At 35.1% G+C, this 18607-nt stretch overlaps 1 protein-coding gene across 1 annotated transcript in view; it reads right to left on the reverse strand.

The window, feature by feature from the left end:
• LOC149785118 (uncharacterized) overlaps positions 1 to 18607 on the reverse strand; it is a 205924-nt gene that overhangs the window by 54013 nt on the left and 133304 nt on the right. The window contains exons 44-46 of the mRNA XM_089978885.1: positions 15521 to 15670; positions 1254 to 1358; positions 1053 to 1160 (exon numbers count right to left, since the gene is read on the reverse strand). Of these exons, the coding sequence (XP_089835011.1) occupies positions 1053 to 1160; positions 1254 to 1358; positions 15521 to 15670 (363 nt within the window). The remainder of the gene's footprint in view (positions 1 to 1052; positions 1161 to 1253; positions 1359 to 15520; positions 15671 to 18607) is intronic.

The following is an 18607-nucleotide window of genomic DNA, read 5'->3' on the forward strand; positions in this document are numbered from 1 at the left end:
GACGAAAGGCACGGTAGTGTTTGACTATCTAAGATAATGTCACAGAGTCATTGAATATTCCAAATTATTTATTTCTTCTTCTTCATTGTTTTCCATTGGTTATACTATGTAGTCTTGTATTTATTTTGGTGTTCTGTTTCTTTATTTTATAATCATTTGTACAAGGGGATAATACATTTTTTCACTGTCACTCACATACATGTTTGCTATTTCTTAAAGTACAATTTTATTAATATGTACATAATTCACTTGAACACTTGACATCAGTTGAATGATTCACTTGATTCCAACATAATGACTTATGATATTTGGAACTTCATAAACTTCAAAACATAATAGAAAACTCAAACACAAAGTTTGTTCCTGAAGCACTTTGAGTTTTAAAGACCTATCGTCCTTAAGTACTTAGATACATATATTATATCCCGTACAGAAAAATCTCACCAATTCACATGAGCTGCTCATAAGCTGCACATGAGAACCTTGTTAGAAATGTATGCAAATTGGGTAGATTTTGCAGGCTGATGTGTGCAGTTTGTTAGATCTTGTGAGCCAAGGAAAAACTAACCTGATTCTCACATGAGCAGATCTTGCTCATAAGCATGCCATTTTCACATGAGCAGACTTGCTCACATTAGCAAGATTTTACTATTGTTAACAATTCCTGCACATGTGATTTTCTTATTAGAATCTATCTGCTCATGTGAGTTCTACCTAATTTGCATGTTAAATTGCACATAAGACTAACCTGAGTTAGATCTCACGTCAGAATGTCATGTGCAGAAGGGTAGGCAGTTTTGGTGTGGGATGTCCACAGGAGTCACATGTCCACAGGAGTCACATGTCCGCAGGAGTTACACGTCCACAGGAGTGATTCAATATACTTGTATTGAAGGAACCTATACTTAGGGAGTGCCATACTGTGTTAAACAATTTTTCTACATATTTTTTAAATTTATGTAAGACAGTAGAATGATTTCATACAATTGAGACAATTTAACAGATTATAAACAAAAAAGAAACTAATATAATATGATTGGATGATAACTCACAGAAGTGTCTTTTATTCCATCATTATCATCATCATCATCACAGTTATCACCCAGATGGTCCCTATCATAGTCCTCTTGGCCACTGTTTGGAACAGAAACACAGTTGTCCTGAAATATGGAGGAAATTTAGTTTCATTAGATGATGAAATATATGAATATGTGTGCAATTTATGTGGGTGCATGTGTGTAATTTATACTGACCTTGGCACACCTTTTATCTGTACATGACAGGGCTGAGTCTGGGAAGCCATCTTGATCGGTGTCTACACCACAAACCTTCCCATCTCCTGCATAGCCATCCTTGCACTGAAATTTAAGAAAGGACACTCTGCATAAATTCAATGATCATTGTAAATATACCAGCAAAATGAAATCCACATATTTTTAAAAAGAATTGTCCTTAACAATATGCCCACTCTTGGAAAGCATCAGAGGATAATCTAGAACAGATGAATTCACACACTCCTGTGACCCAGTTAGTCCACCTAGTAGTCAGCCCATTTTGTTTATTTTAATTTCCAATGGACTGCTAGTCAATCTTGTTCCAGATATTGTGTGAACTACAGTGTAATACACCAATAATGCTAAACCAATCTGACTAAAGAGGTAAGACCCATATGTAATTACTAATTTTTTCTCATTCAAATTGTCTGAAACTTTCACTCTTAACATAAAATAACTCTCCTGTAAACAGAACCCCTACCCCCCAAAACCCCCCAGAAAGCTGTTAGTTTTACAGAAAAATCTAATGAGTAGGCATGGTTACCTTATGGTTCTGGTTACTCGTCAATTACTATCAAGAGATCATTAGAACAAGGATATCCATGAACATATTTGTATTACAAGCAAGTCTGCAAGGAATCTTCTTCTGGATATTTGTCAATTAAGATCAAGAGATCACTGGACCATGGCTCCCTACGGACATGAGATATTACTCATTGCAAGTAAGCATTTAATCCAAAGATATAATTATACATCAATTAAATATGTGACTGTAGGTTGAACCCTGTTTTTAGCTACTAAAGAATGTATGGTAGTATTTATTTTTCCAAAAATATTTTTTAAAGAGATATTAACTTCTGTCAAAACACCTGCGAAATATGCCATGAACAGACAATTACTGTAATTGTGAATTAAGTGTTGGTAGATTTTTTTCCACAATATGACCATCTGTCATATACAGCTGTGATATGGCTTATCTGGAACCTGACTGGCAAAGAGTTTGTCACATGACTACTTCTCATGTACAACTTATATATGATTTGGCTGCTCTGGAACCTGAATGGTATACAGGCTGTCTGAATATCAGTCAGACTAAGATGTGATGTGACTGCTCTGGAACCTGAATGGCATACCAGGTTATCACATGAATATCTGTTAAGTAAAGGTGTGCTTCAACGGCTCTGCAACTAAATTTACAGTTACAAGACTATCTGTCAAATTCAGACCTGATTTAGCCTATCATGACTCTAGTTTAAGTGAGATATGGATGCTCTGAAACCTGGTTGGCATAGAGTCAGACTGTTACAAGGCTATCTGTCATATACAACTGTGATTTGGCTTTTTCGGAACCTGACTGGCATATTTCCTCTCACAGGACTGTCTGTCAAGTTAAGGTGTCATTTTAATGCTCTGAAACTTGATTGACTGACAGCCTGTCATATAAGTGTCTGTCAAATAGTGGCGTGATTTGGTGGCTACAGAACCAGATAGGCTTGTGATATGGCTTAGATATATAAGTTCAGCTGTGATTTGGCTGCTCTGAAAATAGATTTGCTTAGTAGTGCCTCACATGACTATCTGTCAAGTACAGGTGTGATCTGTCACATGACTATCTGTCAAGTACAGGTGTGATCTGTCACATGACTATCTTTCAAGTACAGGTGTGATCTGGCTGTTCTGAATCTGATTGGCACAGTGTCTGTCACATGACAATCTATCAAGTTCACATGCAAGCCTAGAGTTTCAAAGGGGATCATTTCAAACTTTGACATCTCATATCTCTCTTAAAATATAGGACCTATTCTAGAACTGAAATGTTATGGAGAAAATTTCATTTATCCCCAGCAACAATAATTTGCTCAACAAGGCCTTAAATAGAGGAGCTTGTTTTGGGAAACAAAGTTAGAGGAATTTGCACTTAGAGGCCTTAACTGCTCCAAATGATGATGTGGAATCAAGGTCTTCTCAATATAACGATGCAAGCTAAATCTGATTTATATTAAAAGGTCTTAGATTAAGCTATGCTGCAGAAATAATGCTAAGAGGATGAAAAATTGGAAATTACAACTGCCAGAAAATGAATATTCCACATGATCAGGCCTGAAATAGTGATACAAGATATAGATAACTATCTTGCACAGTTACAACAACAACAAAAACAACAACCACAAAAACAACAGCAACAACTACAAAAACAACAATCATAGCAATCAGTCAAAAAAACAGAAAAAAACAGCAAGTGAGGAAGAAGAAGAATGGCAGGATGCAAGTTCTACCCCCTGTGCCACTGGAAGTTGTAATGCCACTCCTGATAGAGGTACCAGGGGAAGTGGTATTATTACTCCATGCCCCAATAATGTCCTTGCTGATGTTGATAGCCTAGAAATTCTGATTGGTGGAAAACAAGCCAGCAATAATTCATCACAAGTCATTAATAAAGCAGCTGCTATTTGTCAGAGATTATTTACGGGTGGTATCATGAACATTAATGTTTATTGATCCCTTATTTATGAAATCATTGATGATTACCACAGTGATTGATACAATTAGATCAGTGACAAGAAAATAAGATGATCATACATAATGCTCATTGTGGACCTGTAATGGTCAGGGTAATAAATTCATAATTACCAACATATTAAATTACCTACGGAGATGGATTCGGCGATGTTGTTCAGGGTCTATTCAGAAGGATAGCCCCAAAAGCAATACCAATTGCAAAGCAACTAGGAATGAAAGCTATTGATGTTCATGATAAAGGTATTGGTGCTGTTGGTGATATTGCTAGTAAAGCATTCTGAGCAACCATTAGTACGATGAAAACCTCAGCAAGTAAAATTACCCAGCACTAAAGTGATGCCAGCAAACATTAGTAAAATAATAAATCAAACTGCAAATTAACATTTGAAAGAATTAGCTGATGAAAAACTCTGAATATAACTACAAGTTTAATATCTGTAAGCATACCCACGGTCCACTTCGTAGAAACCTTACACAAAGTCCCCTCTTCTTGCAAGAGGTTTGTGGGCTGGCAGATTGTGCCTTCTTTCAAGGTGTCTGCTTAAGTTGGTTCTCATTATCTAGAGGTTGACCATCCTCGATGTTATTGCCCAGTTCGAGTAAATATAAATATAAGTGGTGAAACTTATAGGTGGAATATATAGAGATCTGAGCAGAGATATAGAACAGACAAACACAAGCCCCTGTACATCAGGAATATACTCTGCTTCTAGAAATAAAACTTTCACAGAATTACAAAGAACACAAATATATTTAAATAAAGTAGCCGATCTGTTTTACTGACAGATTTAGTTCATCACAGGATCGAGTGAACAATCAAAGTCAATGCCTTCTACAATTGCATAACCTGTTCCTCCGGTTCACTCCACTTCCACTGTAGCTGTTCCTTCGACTTCCATCTCTTCTGCCTCTTTCGGTCCTCAACTCTGTGCATAGCATGTAGATTCACCGACATCTGGATCTCAGGATAAGTACATCTCACTATATGTCTAAGAATTTATATGTCACAGGATACATCTCAGAGATAATACGTTGTACAACCCCAATCAATGCCGTATATAGTGGCATCTGGATCAGCATTATGGACACCACTTAATAAATCCATCAAACATACCGCTGAGGTTACCGGTATATACAGGTTCTCAGTACTCGGCATTACAACATATACAATATCTACCACAATTCCACAGTGTTATCCACTAACTGGATCTTCTGGGTCAATGTTAATGATATTGGATCAAAAAGATGAGGAAACATTTGTGGTGGAACCTGAAATAAAAGGCATCCCTGTGTTGTACTATTGGTGTCTTGAATAAGTCACCCACATAAAACCTACTTAGAGTGTTTTGGTAGTAATCCACATAATGAACCAATCACTGGTAACCCCAAATAACTTTCAATGCAATGTTGCAGCGCAACATTACAAATACAAGCAAGTGTGTTTGTGGCAGACCCAACTGAAAAATATTACTGATGCGCATACAGAAAAATAAAAACAAATACAGCAGATTTATTGTTGTTACTGACATAATTGTATATGCTGCATCTGCTGTAGTTGCTGGAACAGTAACTAAATCAGCACATTATCATCCACATACATAATAGCACCAGTAATAGGAACTGGTAATACTGTTACAACTGGTGTTGCTAGTATTGCTAACATCATCACAAAAAAGCTATCCATGTGCACAGCAAATAAATTACATGAATATACAATATTGCTATCAGCGGCAACATGAGCACATGCCAAATTATCGTCACTGATATCATCTAGTCTCAACAATGGATCAAATTCAGATAAAAAATTTGCAGAAATGATTAAAGTTTACAATGAAGCAACTGGAAACCAAACCCCTGACAAAGTCAAAGCAAGGACTCAGTCAAAGAAAAGAATTTAGATCCTTGATTTAAATCAGGAAGTAAATAATAATGTCACAAGATCGATCAGTACAATTACTAGAACAAATCAATGCTAATACAGTGCTGCCAACAACCACAAATAATATCAGTGAGCTCAACCAAGCCGGAGTTTGAAATTAGCTTTCCGATGGCAATTCCAGCCAAGGAAATAGCACTAGTACAATTGAGAGTATAGTACAGCTGGCCAAATATCAGATCAAAGTCATTCGGCATGTTGCAAGCAAATAATTCATTGGTATTTTCATACAAAAATAAAGGACAATGGAACCCATGATTGGAATGTTGTGAGTATACAAACAGATCAACAGTGAATTCCAGCACAGAATTAAATCTATCATGGGAAAATAATCCAAAATCGCTATCATGGTTCATGAGCCAACTTTATCAGCCGCATTGGAAATATCAGTGCCTGGCCCTCAGGAACAGAAATATATCGATATATATATCAATCATCAATCCAAACTGTGCCTCAGACAAGTCATCATTAATGGGAAGCATTCCAGATTATCATAAGAATTCTCAGCTGTGGAAATCAATAGAAGCTAGCCCTGACAGTGGTAAATTCAATGTTCATGGAATTAAAATCACTCAGGAGAAAGAAATCATTTCATTTCTCCCCACTAACATGGAACAGAAATGGGGAGATTCGTCAGATTTCAAAGATGATATCAAAATATTATTCGATGAAATTAATTGAAGAACGAATGATATCGCGATAAACTGTGGAAAGTGTTCTCCACTTTTATAAATGAACATCACCCCGATGATAAATTGAGGAATCTTCTGAAAAAGCAAATAGAGTACCTGAACCATGTTGCATCGGACTTCGAGACAGTTCATCAAAGTATTATGCAGGCGGTGATTGAAGCCAGAGGTAAATCTATCAATTTTCTTGATGGCACAAGACACTCATATAAACAAATATTTCTGAACAAATATTTGATGACTGAGACAGATCTGCCAATATTTAACTTCCCAGATTTAACGCCGATGAGCTGAAGAAAAATGTCAGTGACATTAATGATGAATACTATCCCAAAATCATTGAAAAATGGAGCACAATAACGCTTTCCTCTGAGTATTCTCAAATATAACAATGATGCAGATGGCAGTGTTTGTCATATATCACCAGGAGTTGTCAATATCATGTCAATGATCGCAGTTAATCTGGTATGTGATGCTACTGATGAATGTTAACAAGCAGACCTTGAAAGATCCAGGCTGGCATCCCAGGGATATATTCTGTATACATTCACTCCTGAAGTTCCACCTGGATATTTAATTGTGTCAGTACCTGTTAATCTGGTTTATCTGGGATGTCATAATCTGCTACTGTCACAGATACATTTCAGACTTACTGACCAGCATGGACACATTCTTGATTTAAGAGATTAATTTTTTATGACAAGTTTGTATGTAAAATCCTAACACAGTCAAGGGAGTAAAAAAAATCCCACCCTTGTATACTAATGAAAACACTAAGGTTTCATTGGGCCCATGGAACCTTACAATAATGAAAAATTAATTATTTTGTGCAGTATTATAACACACCAGGGAGACAAGGAAGAAACACAGAAGCCCCAACAACAACAGAATTTCATCTACAAGTCAAGGTCATTGTCACAGAATACTACACAGTTGATAACACGGATACAAGCAAGGTTACTGGATTGGTACTGTTTAATCTCTTTAGGAAACTTTACTTGGCAGAGTTATTGAGTGAAACTCAGAAGCGGCGGTGTCTGCTGCTAGATAGTGAAATATTATTTTTTGTTTGTATTTCTTTGAAAATGTCAAATTAATTATACCCTCTGCCACATGTGGTACTGAAAGTGGAGAAATACAAAAATATTTGGCAGCTGCATATATTGATGGAAATTCTATTTCTTCGCCTGTCTGTGCATTTACAGATTTGGGGCCCCAAGTGGCCGAGTGCTTTAAAGTGCTCTCCATTATGGATCACTGCCTTCTCACCTCTGTCTGCGTGGGTTCGAGTCTAGGATTTGGCCAAAGTGGGTATGTGAGAAAGCTTGCCAGTAGCTTCTCATGTGTCAGTGGTTCTTCCTGGGGTTTTCCTGGGTTCTTCCTCCACCATTAATACTGGCGGCCATGCATAGCCTATTGTGTGCTGAAAAATGTCGTTAAACCCCACAACAACAACAACAACATTTACAGGTTTAACTGATACTGGATATTTATAATTTTTTCCAGTTTTTTCCTCATTCACAATTCTGACTCTGTGTAATAACCTGAAGATTAATCAAAGAATTATCGAGTTTTTAGCCATTAATATGATCAATTACAAGTCCATCTCATTTGATCAGGCCATAAAACACTCATAAACAAATCTGTGACAGAGATACTTTCCAGAACCGAACATGAGATAACTGGTATTACTAGCAAAACTGACTGGTTTTTGTCATTGACAGTGCCTAATCACACCTGCATGTGATGCCTCATAGTGCTTGATAATGGGATGCATTACAAATTCATCTTGCTCCATTTATATAGTATACATCACCTGTCTAAATTATTATCTTTTATTACTAGAAAAAAATATGTAGGATGCTGCTAATATGCAAATCTAGCGAGATAGTCTCCAGCATTTTTTATATGAGATTCAACATTGATGCTGGCGTTATTTTTCTTCTCTTAATACCATTTCAAAGCTCTGTATTTTCTGCCTCCACAGTCTACACACAACTGCGTTTCACCCATGACTCCCTTATTACATTGCAAACACAGCTTTGGTCCTGGACTCCCTTGCCACAGGTTGTATCCACAGAAATCCGTTATACAAGCCTTATTACAAGGAGTTTTAGATCCAATCATCAACCACTTGCAACTATTCTTTGCTTGAATCATTATATATTTTAAAAATTTGATGTTAAATTTAAATATATATTTGCCTTTATTATAACATGGAAGAATTTACAAGATTATCTGCAATCAAGCCTTCTCCAGCTAGATTCGATCTTGACAGAAAAACCCTCGGCAAGTCGAAGCAGGCTGTTGTTGATGTTAATTTGATGAATAAGACTCTAATCAATAGTGTCTGTGGTACCAAGAGAGAGTTTCATAATGATGGCACAGCTCATGTGTGGTCAACATTTAAAATTATATAAGACGATAAAAGCCATGACATGGTCAGGATTGATCTTACAATGAATGACCGACCAGCAAAGACAATTATTAATTATCTTGATGTTGAACAAAGATACATTCTAAGAATAAAATTTATTGTTGCTGTGTCAGGGGCAGCAGATGACGCCAACAAAACCTGGATTATCCATGACATACATGACCCTGTTTGAGATCACATCACACTAGAGATGTTGTAAAGGTTAAGTAAAACCAGGAATGTTGACTGGTATTGACAAACAATATTATGAATGAGCATATCCTGTGATGGCAGTTATTTATGAGATATATCCGCTAAATGATAATCGTAGTGTTGATGATCTTTGACCAATGAAAATCTTTTGCTGAAAGAGTTATAGAACATTACAGAAAATGGAGCTGCAATCAATGGCATTGCTAAGTTGGAAAAGAAATTAAAATTCCCAATAAGGGTGAAGACACTAACCAGAGAGATTTTGTATGAATCAAAATATAAATCAAAAGAAGCTTCGATAGAGATTAGTCATCATAACGCAGATGCGTGGACTTCAGACATAACAATATTTCCACAAAATAGAACTGTTAAATTTTATGACAGTGATACATTAGAATTTATCAAAAATATCAGTAAGAGTGACCCTATATATCCATGTGATTGTTTCAAAGTTCCAATGGCGATTATGATCAGTTTATACAACCTAATGGAGACATTTATCATGCAGAATCTCTTTATGATGAAATGAAAAATCCTGTGTTGAAATATACCAATGATGTTGAACAATTACTCAGTAATTGTTTTACCATTCTGTCAGTTGCTGCTCACACTGCTCAGGAGAAAAATTCATGGAAACCAACAAGATCAGAATTTCTTGATGATATACAATGCAGATGTGTCAGATATGGACATAACGGGTTGCGGAATAATAAATATGATTATAGGGATGTTATCTCAGTTGATATGGTTGCATGCTATCCTGGAAGTTTTCTTGGAATGGGAGAGTGTTCTGAGTATTTTAAGCGATTTGGACATCCAATACATGAAATGGCCAGAGTTGCAATAAATGGATCCTTACCAAATTTCAATTTAACTGGATTTGCATGTATCCAATCATTCAAATTTGCACATACAAATCTTCATCTGATTGTCTCTGTTTGGTTTGGTCGCCATTTTAGCGAACATGGTTGGGCTCCAATAGCGTTAATAACCCATTTTTTTCCTGTTTACCAATTTCTACTGCAGTGACTGATTCCTGAGAAGCAATTCTAAATACATTGTGGTTAAAATGGAGCATCATACATTAGCAGGGGATTTTTTCTACGCTCCTGTTCAGTGTAACAGTTTGTTTCATCAACAAGTTTTTCCAGATGAAATCATCCCAAAGTAACTCAAAGTAATGTTGTGCATTGGCTTCTTCTGGGTGTTGAACAGTTACCCCTTCTATCAATTTAAATCATGGCTGCAACCGAGGTGAAAAATCATCCCGGACCCATTGCTCTTGAAAGCCTTCAAAGTCAGCTTCATTCTCCAAATCACTGTCAAAAAGTGCATGAATCCATGCATCATCTCTTGCATCAACTTGATTCAATTCTAACCCATCATTTAAGTCAATATTATCATCAGAATCATTCAAATCATTAAATTCAATGTCACTACCATCGCTAACAACATCCATGTTTACATCTGAGTTGTTGTCCATCATTTTATCAATTGATTTTCAAGTCAACAAGTTCTTTTCCAACCACTTTTTTTTAAATTTCACTGCACATGCATGCTTCAACTATTTCCTGTGTTGGTGAAGAAGTACACAAATATTTGTGATGTATAACACATGTTTCTAGAGACACTAAACACATACGTAATAAGTATGACCGTAGTTATATTCAGGATAAAATGGGGTACTACGACCACAGGCGTATTCAGCATAGAATGAGGCATAACGACCATAGTCATATTCAGGATAAAATGGGTTAAGATATATGCTTGATGTGGCAACTTGAACACCGTTAACTGCAAGTGAAGCAATAATATCATATCATCCACAGAATGGCTACCTGTCGTTGAGAGTTCTGTCTCGACGAGATCCTTAAGCGCAATCCCAATACTGTAGAATATGAAACAAAACTTGCAAAAGATCTTGACAGAAAAATAATTGGCAAATTTACCCAAGGAGATTCATATGATCATAAACGACAATGCAAAATATTAATCATCAACGATGTTGAACTTGATTTTGTAATTGCTGATACAACAGAGAGAGGCACATTTATAAGTTGGATAATAGCTACTTAGTGGATGGAACTAAACTTGGAACAAGTGTTAGCTATAGGGATGGCAATTCACCACAGTTTTCTCATACGTTTCTATAAATTTATTATTGATGATAAACAGATTTCCTGATACTGCAGTCAGAGTTGCCACAGATTCATTTTATATGGATAAAAATCATGAGGCTTTGCTAAAGATTGGTACTGATGCAGGCAAATGGAGAATAACAAGAGACAAAATACTCAGTTATTCTGAATCTAAGGATATATATTATAAAAATAGTCGATTGCCAAAACCGTCATCAGCACCATTGGTATATGATCCCGTATCCAGAAATAAAAGTTTATCTTAATGGGTAGTTCTGGTAAAACAACATGTGGGATTGAATTATTCCTGAACCATGGTTCAGGGAATTTCGACATGGTTGTTTTGAGGCCCACACAAAGACTTGCCAGAGAAATGAAAGAGTGATTAGTTAAATCTCATACTTAACACAGCTTCTTTAGTAGGAAAGGAGATGTGTGAAAACTTGAATGAATGGGTGAAAAATATATCCTTATGATCATTATTTGAGATGAAATATACACAGTATCTGTGGAGGTATTAAAAATGTTTCTTGATTGGTTATTGACTCAAAATACTGCTATTATCACATGTGGTGATCATGGTGAACCACCAACTTTTGTTGGGTCATCTCCACATAAATGATTGAAAATGTTCATAGATTATTTTGAGGAGATATTTGATGATCACCGGGCACTTGATTCAACACTGAAAGATTTTAAAAATTTTATCAGACTACAATCAGATAAAATTCAATGTGAAATAATGCGTGAAGTAACTCCAGAAACTCAAATGAATGATTTTTGGAATATGTGGAGACCAACTGATTTGATGGTTGCAAGTAGAAAGATAGTTCGTGATACACTTCAACAGCAATTATTTCCTCTAAAAAAAGAACAATTTTCAGATTTACCTGTGCCATGATGTTATCGCCCAGCAGATACACGTAAACAAAATACTGATGTTGAGATTCCATGACCCTTGACAGAGCCAAGGAAAAAACAAAAACTTGTAATACATGATATTGTTCTGACTGATGTTTAGAAAGCCTCAACACAGCCATCATGCTGGACTTTAGGATATGCAATAACAATTTATTCATCACAAGGATTGACAATCAGCGATATAAATATCTGGATTGCTGATGATTGTATTGAATGGTCAAACCTAGTTTATCTGGCAGTGTTGAGAGTCAGGAGAATGTCCCAGCTACAAAGAATTTATTCCTGAAGTTATTCAGGAGAACTGCGACATTGTAGATAATAATCAAATAAATAAAAAATTGGCTGGTTATCAGAAATGTGACCAAAAAATTGTGACTTCAATCTTGATATTAAATTTCTCATGACACTGAAACAATGACAAAATAATCGCTGCACGAGCTGCAACACAGTAATGTTGAGGCAGTATTCCCCTAGCAATGTACAACAGTTTACCATGGATAGAATTAATAGTAATCTAAGCCACAGACGCAAAAATGTGACATGTCTTGAATTTAATAGATGTCATGGTGCTGGAGCCCTACTAGTGAATAATCTTTCTTCTTCACAAGAGTGAAAGCGGTGGTAATTGTGTATCTTCAGGAATTATTTGCAAATGTTCATGTACAAATCCAGGTTGAGGAGCAGTGAATCTAGTTTGTAGATTGCAGGTCTACCCATGGATCCTACCACGCTGGAAATTTTATTTGTGGTTACACTCCAGACTGGACCAGTTGCTCTTTTTTTACCTCTTTCAAGTTCACCAGGTTCCTATAAATATCTGACAGTCACATTAACAAGTACTGGTTGTTTTGAGAAAGAGTCATGTCTTTGTACTGGTATGCATATTTTTGTGATTGCATTGATAGGTTTCATAGAAATTTCACAAGTAATTTCATTATTTAATGCAGCTATCACACTTGGTAGTCTTGTGATCCATTCAGGAGTATATGATGATGTGATTTTAGACAAACAATCAAATCCAGCTTGGATATTTTCCCGAGGCAGACTAAAAAACACCGATATTATATATGTTACTCAGCGATATGTGCAAATACCTAAAGTGATCAGAGATATTAATTTTTTGGTTGTCTTTAATGGTGTTGATACCCACACATTAAGAAACATCCACCAGACTTGGTGTTCAGGGGACATTGATATAATCAAGTTTAAAAACTTCTTCTCAAATGTGCAAGCAATTCCTCATGGATTTATCACAATAAATTTATATGATTCTCGGTCGTGATATCGCATAGGTCTTGATAACATTTTTGGTTGAGAGATCTGCCACCTGACAGCAACCTTTTTTTACACACACAGCGTGATGATCAGAAGTGAATGTCGAGTCAGTAAAAGAGAACGCATACAAATTGGACACAAAGCGTGAATAACAAAAATAAGCTAACCTGGTTAGAGGCCTCAGTTTAGTGTTATTGACGCTTGTGTCATTTTCGTGTGAAGGTTTATTTTCAAAAATAGATGCTCCTAAAAATGGTCTGTTCACCCTCTCTGTTGCTTCCCAACATCAACAGTATGGTGAAGCTGCAGAAATCTGACAAGCAATCATGGGCCATAACTCCTCTAAATGATAACACAGAATGCAGGAAATAAAACTCTTTGAAGGTTTCATAGATACAAAGGTGCATTTAAAATCTGATAACTCTGAGTAAAGTTATCTTGCAGAACCAAATTGTTGATAGATAATAATAATAATAATAATAATAATGCTTTACTTGTAGAAGATGACTCATTAGTCAAGGGCTATTCTCCCTTGAGGCTCTTGAAGATCAACTGCAGGATGGATGCATGCATGGACAACATGATTTTACTATTGGGATTAATCAATTTTGCAGAGGGGGCAGTAATACTACTGCTACTACTAACAATTATAAAACAGTCAAACCTGTCAATGACAGTGACCCATGGGAAATTGACCTTTGTACATAGGTGGTCTCTGAATGCAGCTCTGCCTTTCAAACATGGTTCTTGAACAAATACCATGCACTAAATATCATCATCATCATTATTATTATTATTACACCACTTATTAATATTAATATTATTATTATTATTATTATTGTTGTTGTTGTTATTATTATTTCAAGCAACTAGCATTATTTCTTATTCAAAGAATTCATCATTTAAATTTTTCATTCATAAGGTTTGGTGGAAAGTGGTTTCATTCATAAATTTATATTTTTCATGTAGTATATAGTAAGCAGGCAACAAGCTCATCTCCTTGCTTATTGTAACTGAAGTCAGCTGCCTCAGAAGTAACAGACCTAGGCCAAGTATAGAACATGTCAAGCCAAAAACTGACAGATCACCTTTGCTCAAAGACATCTGATGCCTTTAAGTTGAAACAATTTTTCCATCATGTATTTACTACCAGTTCTTTGAGCAAACAGAATATTTTATGTAAAATAAGTGAATGTAGTGTTATTCATTATCTGTTCTTGGATTAAAATGAGTAATCTAATGATTAAATGCTGATTAACATTTTTATCTCAAACTAAAAATATTTAATTAAGGTCTGATATGTACATTGTGACTTTTTTTTCCTCAGGTCAAAATGCACTTTGCACATATGGATTTATGCCGACTTTTGCATCTGACTACTTTATACTTTACCTGTTTTTATTTACTTACAATAATTACAATCCATTTATTGTACAGCAATGAGTAGTGTTTCAAACCTGAAATTTATTTTAACATTATAAACAATATACAGAAGGATTCCAGATTTTTTATCATGCAGTAATCATTGATAGAAATTGCTGAACAGGTCAAATTTGATAAACTAAATCAAATTCATGGTAAAATTAATCTTTTCCAATGAACACAACAGAGTCTATAGGGTGATAATTTACCTTTAGTATTTACCTCATCAACAAATTTCTAAGCAATATTGTGGTTTTAATCAAATTCATAAAATAACAATTAGGAGACAGGCAATTTAAATTTACAACGTGAGATTGACATGAGTATGGTGACTGTTTTTAAGAACCCATTGTTTGGTCGATATTACCAATATCAGAGCTTTCTTCTGAAACATTTAGGAATTCTAAATCCACGTTTGGTTTGGAAACATCTGGCTACTGACGGTGGAAAGCAGGAGCCATTTAATGCACAAATTTCATGGGGGAAATGGGTCTGGCTACTGAGACCAGGTGACCACTAAATAAAGGTGACAATTAAGACAGGTTTAATAATAGTTGTTTTTGTTCTTCCTTTTCTTCTTATAATAATATCTTCTTTTGGAAAGCTGTAGTTGGATCAAACATTTGCCCAAATTAGAGTAATTAATTCTGAAATGAAGAACAATACTTAATGAAAAGTTAAAAACTAAATGACAAAAATTTAATCAATATTCTTACCTCACAAGTAAAAACCCCTGGTGCTATATACACACATTTAGAACTGTTTTTGCAGTTATGTGCCCCAGATACACAGAAGTCTGCCAGGTAACACCCCACAACTGTATTCCCCATGTAACCTTCTTTGCAGTAACTGCACTTGTAGCTGCCCTGGAGAATAAAGAATAATCATGATAAGCTTTAATTGAACCAGAGACCATTTTTATACAGTAAATATGCTTTTCTCAAAGCAGTAAACTCCTTTTAAGTGTTAATCTTGAACACCTTTAGTGCCCAGTTAGCTCTAATGCCAACATAAGTCAATCAAAGGGACTTACACTCTAGTGGACAAAAAGATTTCCAGTATTTCAAGGTGTCCTCTTTTGAAATGCTGAGTATTAAATCCATCATGATATTCTTCAGAAACTCCAACATACTAAATTTGGTAACAAGACTAGTTTCTTATGTTGAGTTAATATGTTCCCAAGATGACATTAAGTGAAGTGTAAAATTATTTGAAATGACCTTTGACCTTGAATCTGATATCATGGATAGAAGATCAAAAAACTTGTCTCAGACAATATTAAGATAAAACCAGATGCTAAGCACAGTTAAATCTGTAAGTACCGTATATACTCACATATAAGCTGAATAATTTAGGAAAAATTAAAAGCCTGGAAGAAGGGGGTCAGCTTATCTGCGGGCCAATGTCTAAACTTAACAGTTTTTAAGTCTTTTCGTTGTCCACAGTAATGGCTGTAAATCTTGGGACATGAAAATATAATTTTTTCTGTATCCTAAGACATACACATGTAAAAAAATTCATTTTTTGTGACCCGACATATATTAGTCTGTTATAAAGTACTATGATTGATTTTGTTATTATTTTGCATGTGCATATTTTCTAATTTCTCCAACATGAAATTAAATAAAGGTAATACAGACTTCATAATTCATGGGCTCGTTGAGTTTACCTGGGAGACCAGGCTGAATTATAATCTACAGTACTTACACAGTGCAAAGCGTGTATAGTGTCACTTAAATCCTTATTTTTCCCAAACATATTGATGCAAATTTTGCTTTATTCATTGTTTTGACCAAATTGCATTCTTCCAGATAAAATTTCAGATAGTCCTTAATAGTTGTTTCATTTACGTTGAATCACACACTCACAAGTTACTCATTTTCAATGATATAAGTAATCCTACAAACTATGGTAATATTTATGAAATGGTTGGCATGTTTATTTGTACAAGGCACATAACCAGCATAACTTACATGTTCATGAAGAGTGGTAATAATAAATGTAAAATTCTCAACTAAGATCAACACCAATCTAATTTAGTTTTTGTTTTGGCTGAACAAAATCTTAACTTTCCACACAGTGGAAAGCTTGATGTTTTGGCACCTCCTTTGTTGATAGTTGGCGGATTTTACTTTTGTTTTCCGACAGCAATACATGCCAGTTGATCATTAAAACCCTGAAACTGGCTTGTGTTAAGAGGGAATTTTAATGGGCAACTATACCAGTACATTGATGTATAACTGCCTTTCATTCCATAATATTAACACAATTACAAGAGTTTTATAAAATGTGGTGTAAGGCATGCCTGTCAACTTTTCAAAAGCCAAGTAGGGAGACTGAATAAAAAATAGAGACTTTGGGACCTAAAAATTGGGAGGTTTTTCATGGCATTTTTAAAGCCTTTTTCACTATATATTGATCAATCTTACAGGTCCAATATGTGTGAAATTCACAAAGGACATGCCATTTCTCCCTGTGATGTGCCTTATTTACCCCCGTTAAAGCAATATTTTTATATTCTGGTCAGCTGTGGCCAAACTGCACAACAGTTAAAGGTTAGTCTTAAATAAACAAGCAAGAAAGCCAGTGCCACTAATTAAAAGTTAATCCTTACCAATGCAACTTAGTTTTGTGAAAATGAATGGCCCTCAGTCATAATTCAAACAAACCATGTTCTACACTACTGTTTGTTATGCAAGATTGAAAAATAAGGGATTCCCAATGTTGTCAAACTAAAGGTACCTAAATAGGCAGCCTCATGTGGCAACTGTTTTCCCCTCCATGTATATCTGACTTTATTCCATTGTTGTCAACCTGTAAGGCATTTAGTATTGATTACTATAAAACACATGTATTCTGAATTAGTTTTATGAGGACACATATTTTGCATGGTATGTATTTTCATTCCTTTTTTTAATTTAACGATGGTAATTAATTAACATTCGTATATACGATATAAAAATACCAGGTGTTGACTCGTGTAAGTTTCTTTGCTGGAAATGGCGCTATAGCATATGGAGTTACAGCATTCATACTGATCATTCATGGGATTGAAATTAATTGTCGACAATTTTATTGTTTTGGTTTATTTTTTGTTCTAGTTTATTTCTTGATTTTTGTATTGTTGTGAGGTAAAAAAAATCATAAATTTACATGAATAATATTTAAACTTAACATTCTACTTAGTGAGAAGCAAATTCTTTCTAGTAAAGTAGAAATAAAAATTGAAGACATACTGGAATAATCGGGAGTTCTCTGCAAAAATTGGGAGATATTATGAAATTGGGAGGTAGGCATGGAGCAACCCCAAAACTCGGGAGTCTATCTCTAAAAAGCTTGGTAAAAAAAAAATCAGAAATGGTGTGTTGCTAAAGTGTTCAGATACTAAGATGATCGGATTCAAAATCTCATTAATATGCATGGATCTTGTTCTTAATTGTTAACATCCAAGACCTTACTGATTTAAGTCTACTTATCTGGTTGAATAAAAATCAGACCAGAAATACATTCTCAAGAGTGGTGCTAACTTCAGCCAAGGAGATGCAAGATTATCTCATAATCTTGCATGAATTTCACTCACTACTAAATCAAATTGCTATATCTTGATCATATAATCCTATATCGCAAGCTGATCAAAACTGGATCAGAAATATAACTATGAGTGGTAACAAGTTCAGCTAATCAAATGTATGATTATCTCATTAATGTACATAGATCTCACTAATTACTGAATTTTCTATTCCAAGTTTGATAAAACATATTGGATTAGAAATATTGTTTTAATTGTGGTAAAAAGCTCAACC

The sequence above is a fragment of the Sinohyriopsis cumingii genome, chromosome 13 (assembly GCF_028554795.1).
Source record: "Sinohyriopsis cumingii isolate HCF-2022 chromosome 13, ASM2855479v2, whole genome shotgun sequence".
Taxonomy (NCBI): Eukaryota; Metazoa; Mollusca; class Bivalvia; order Unionida; family Unionidae; genus Sinohyriopsis; species Sinohyriopsis cumingii.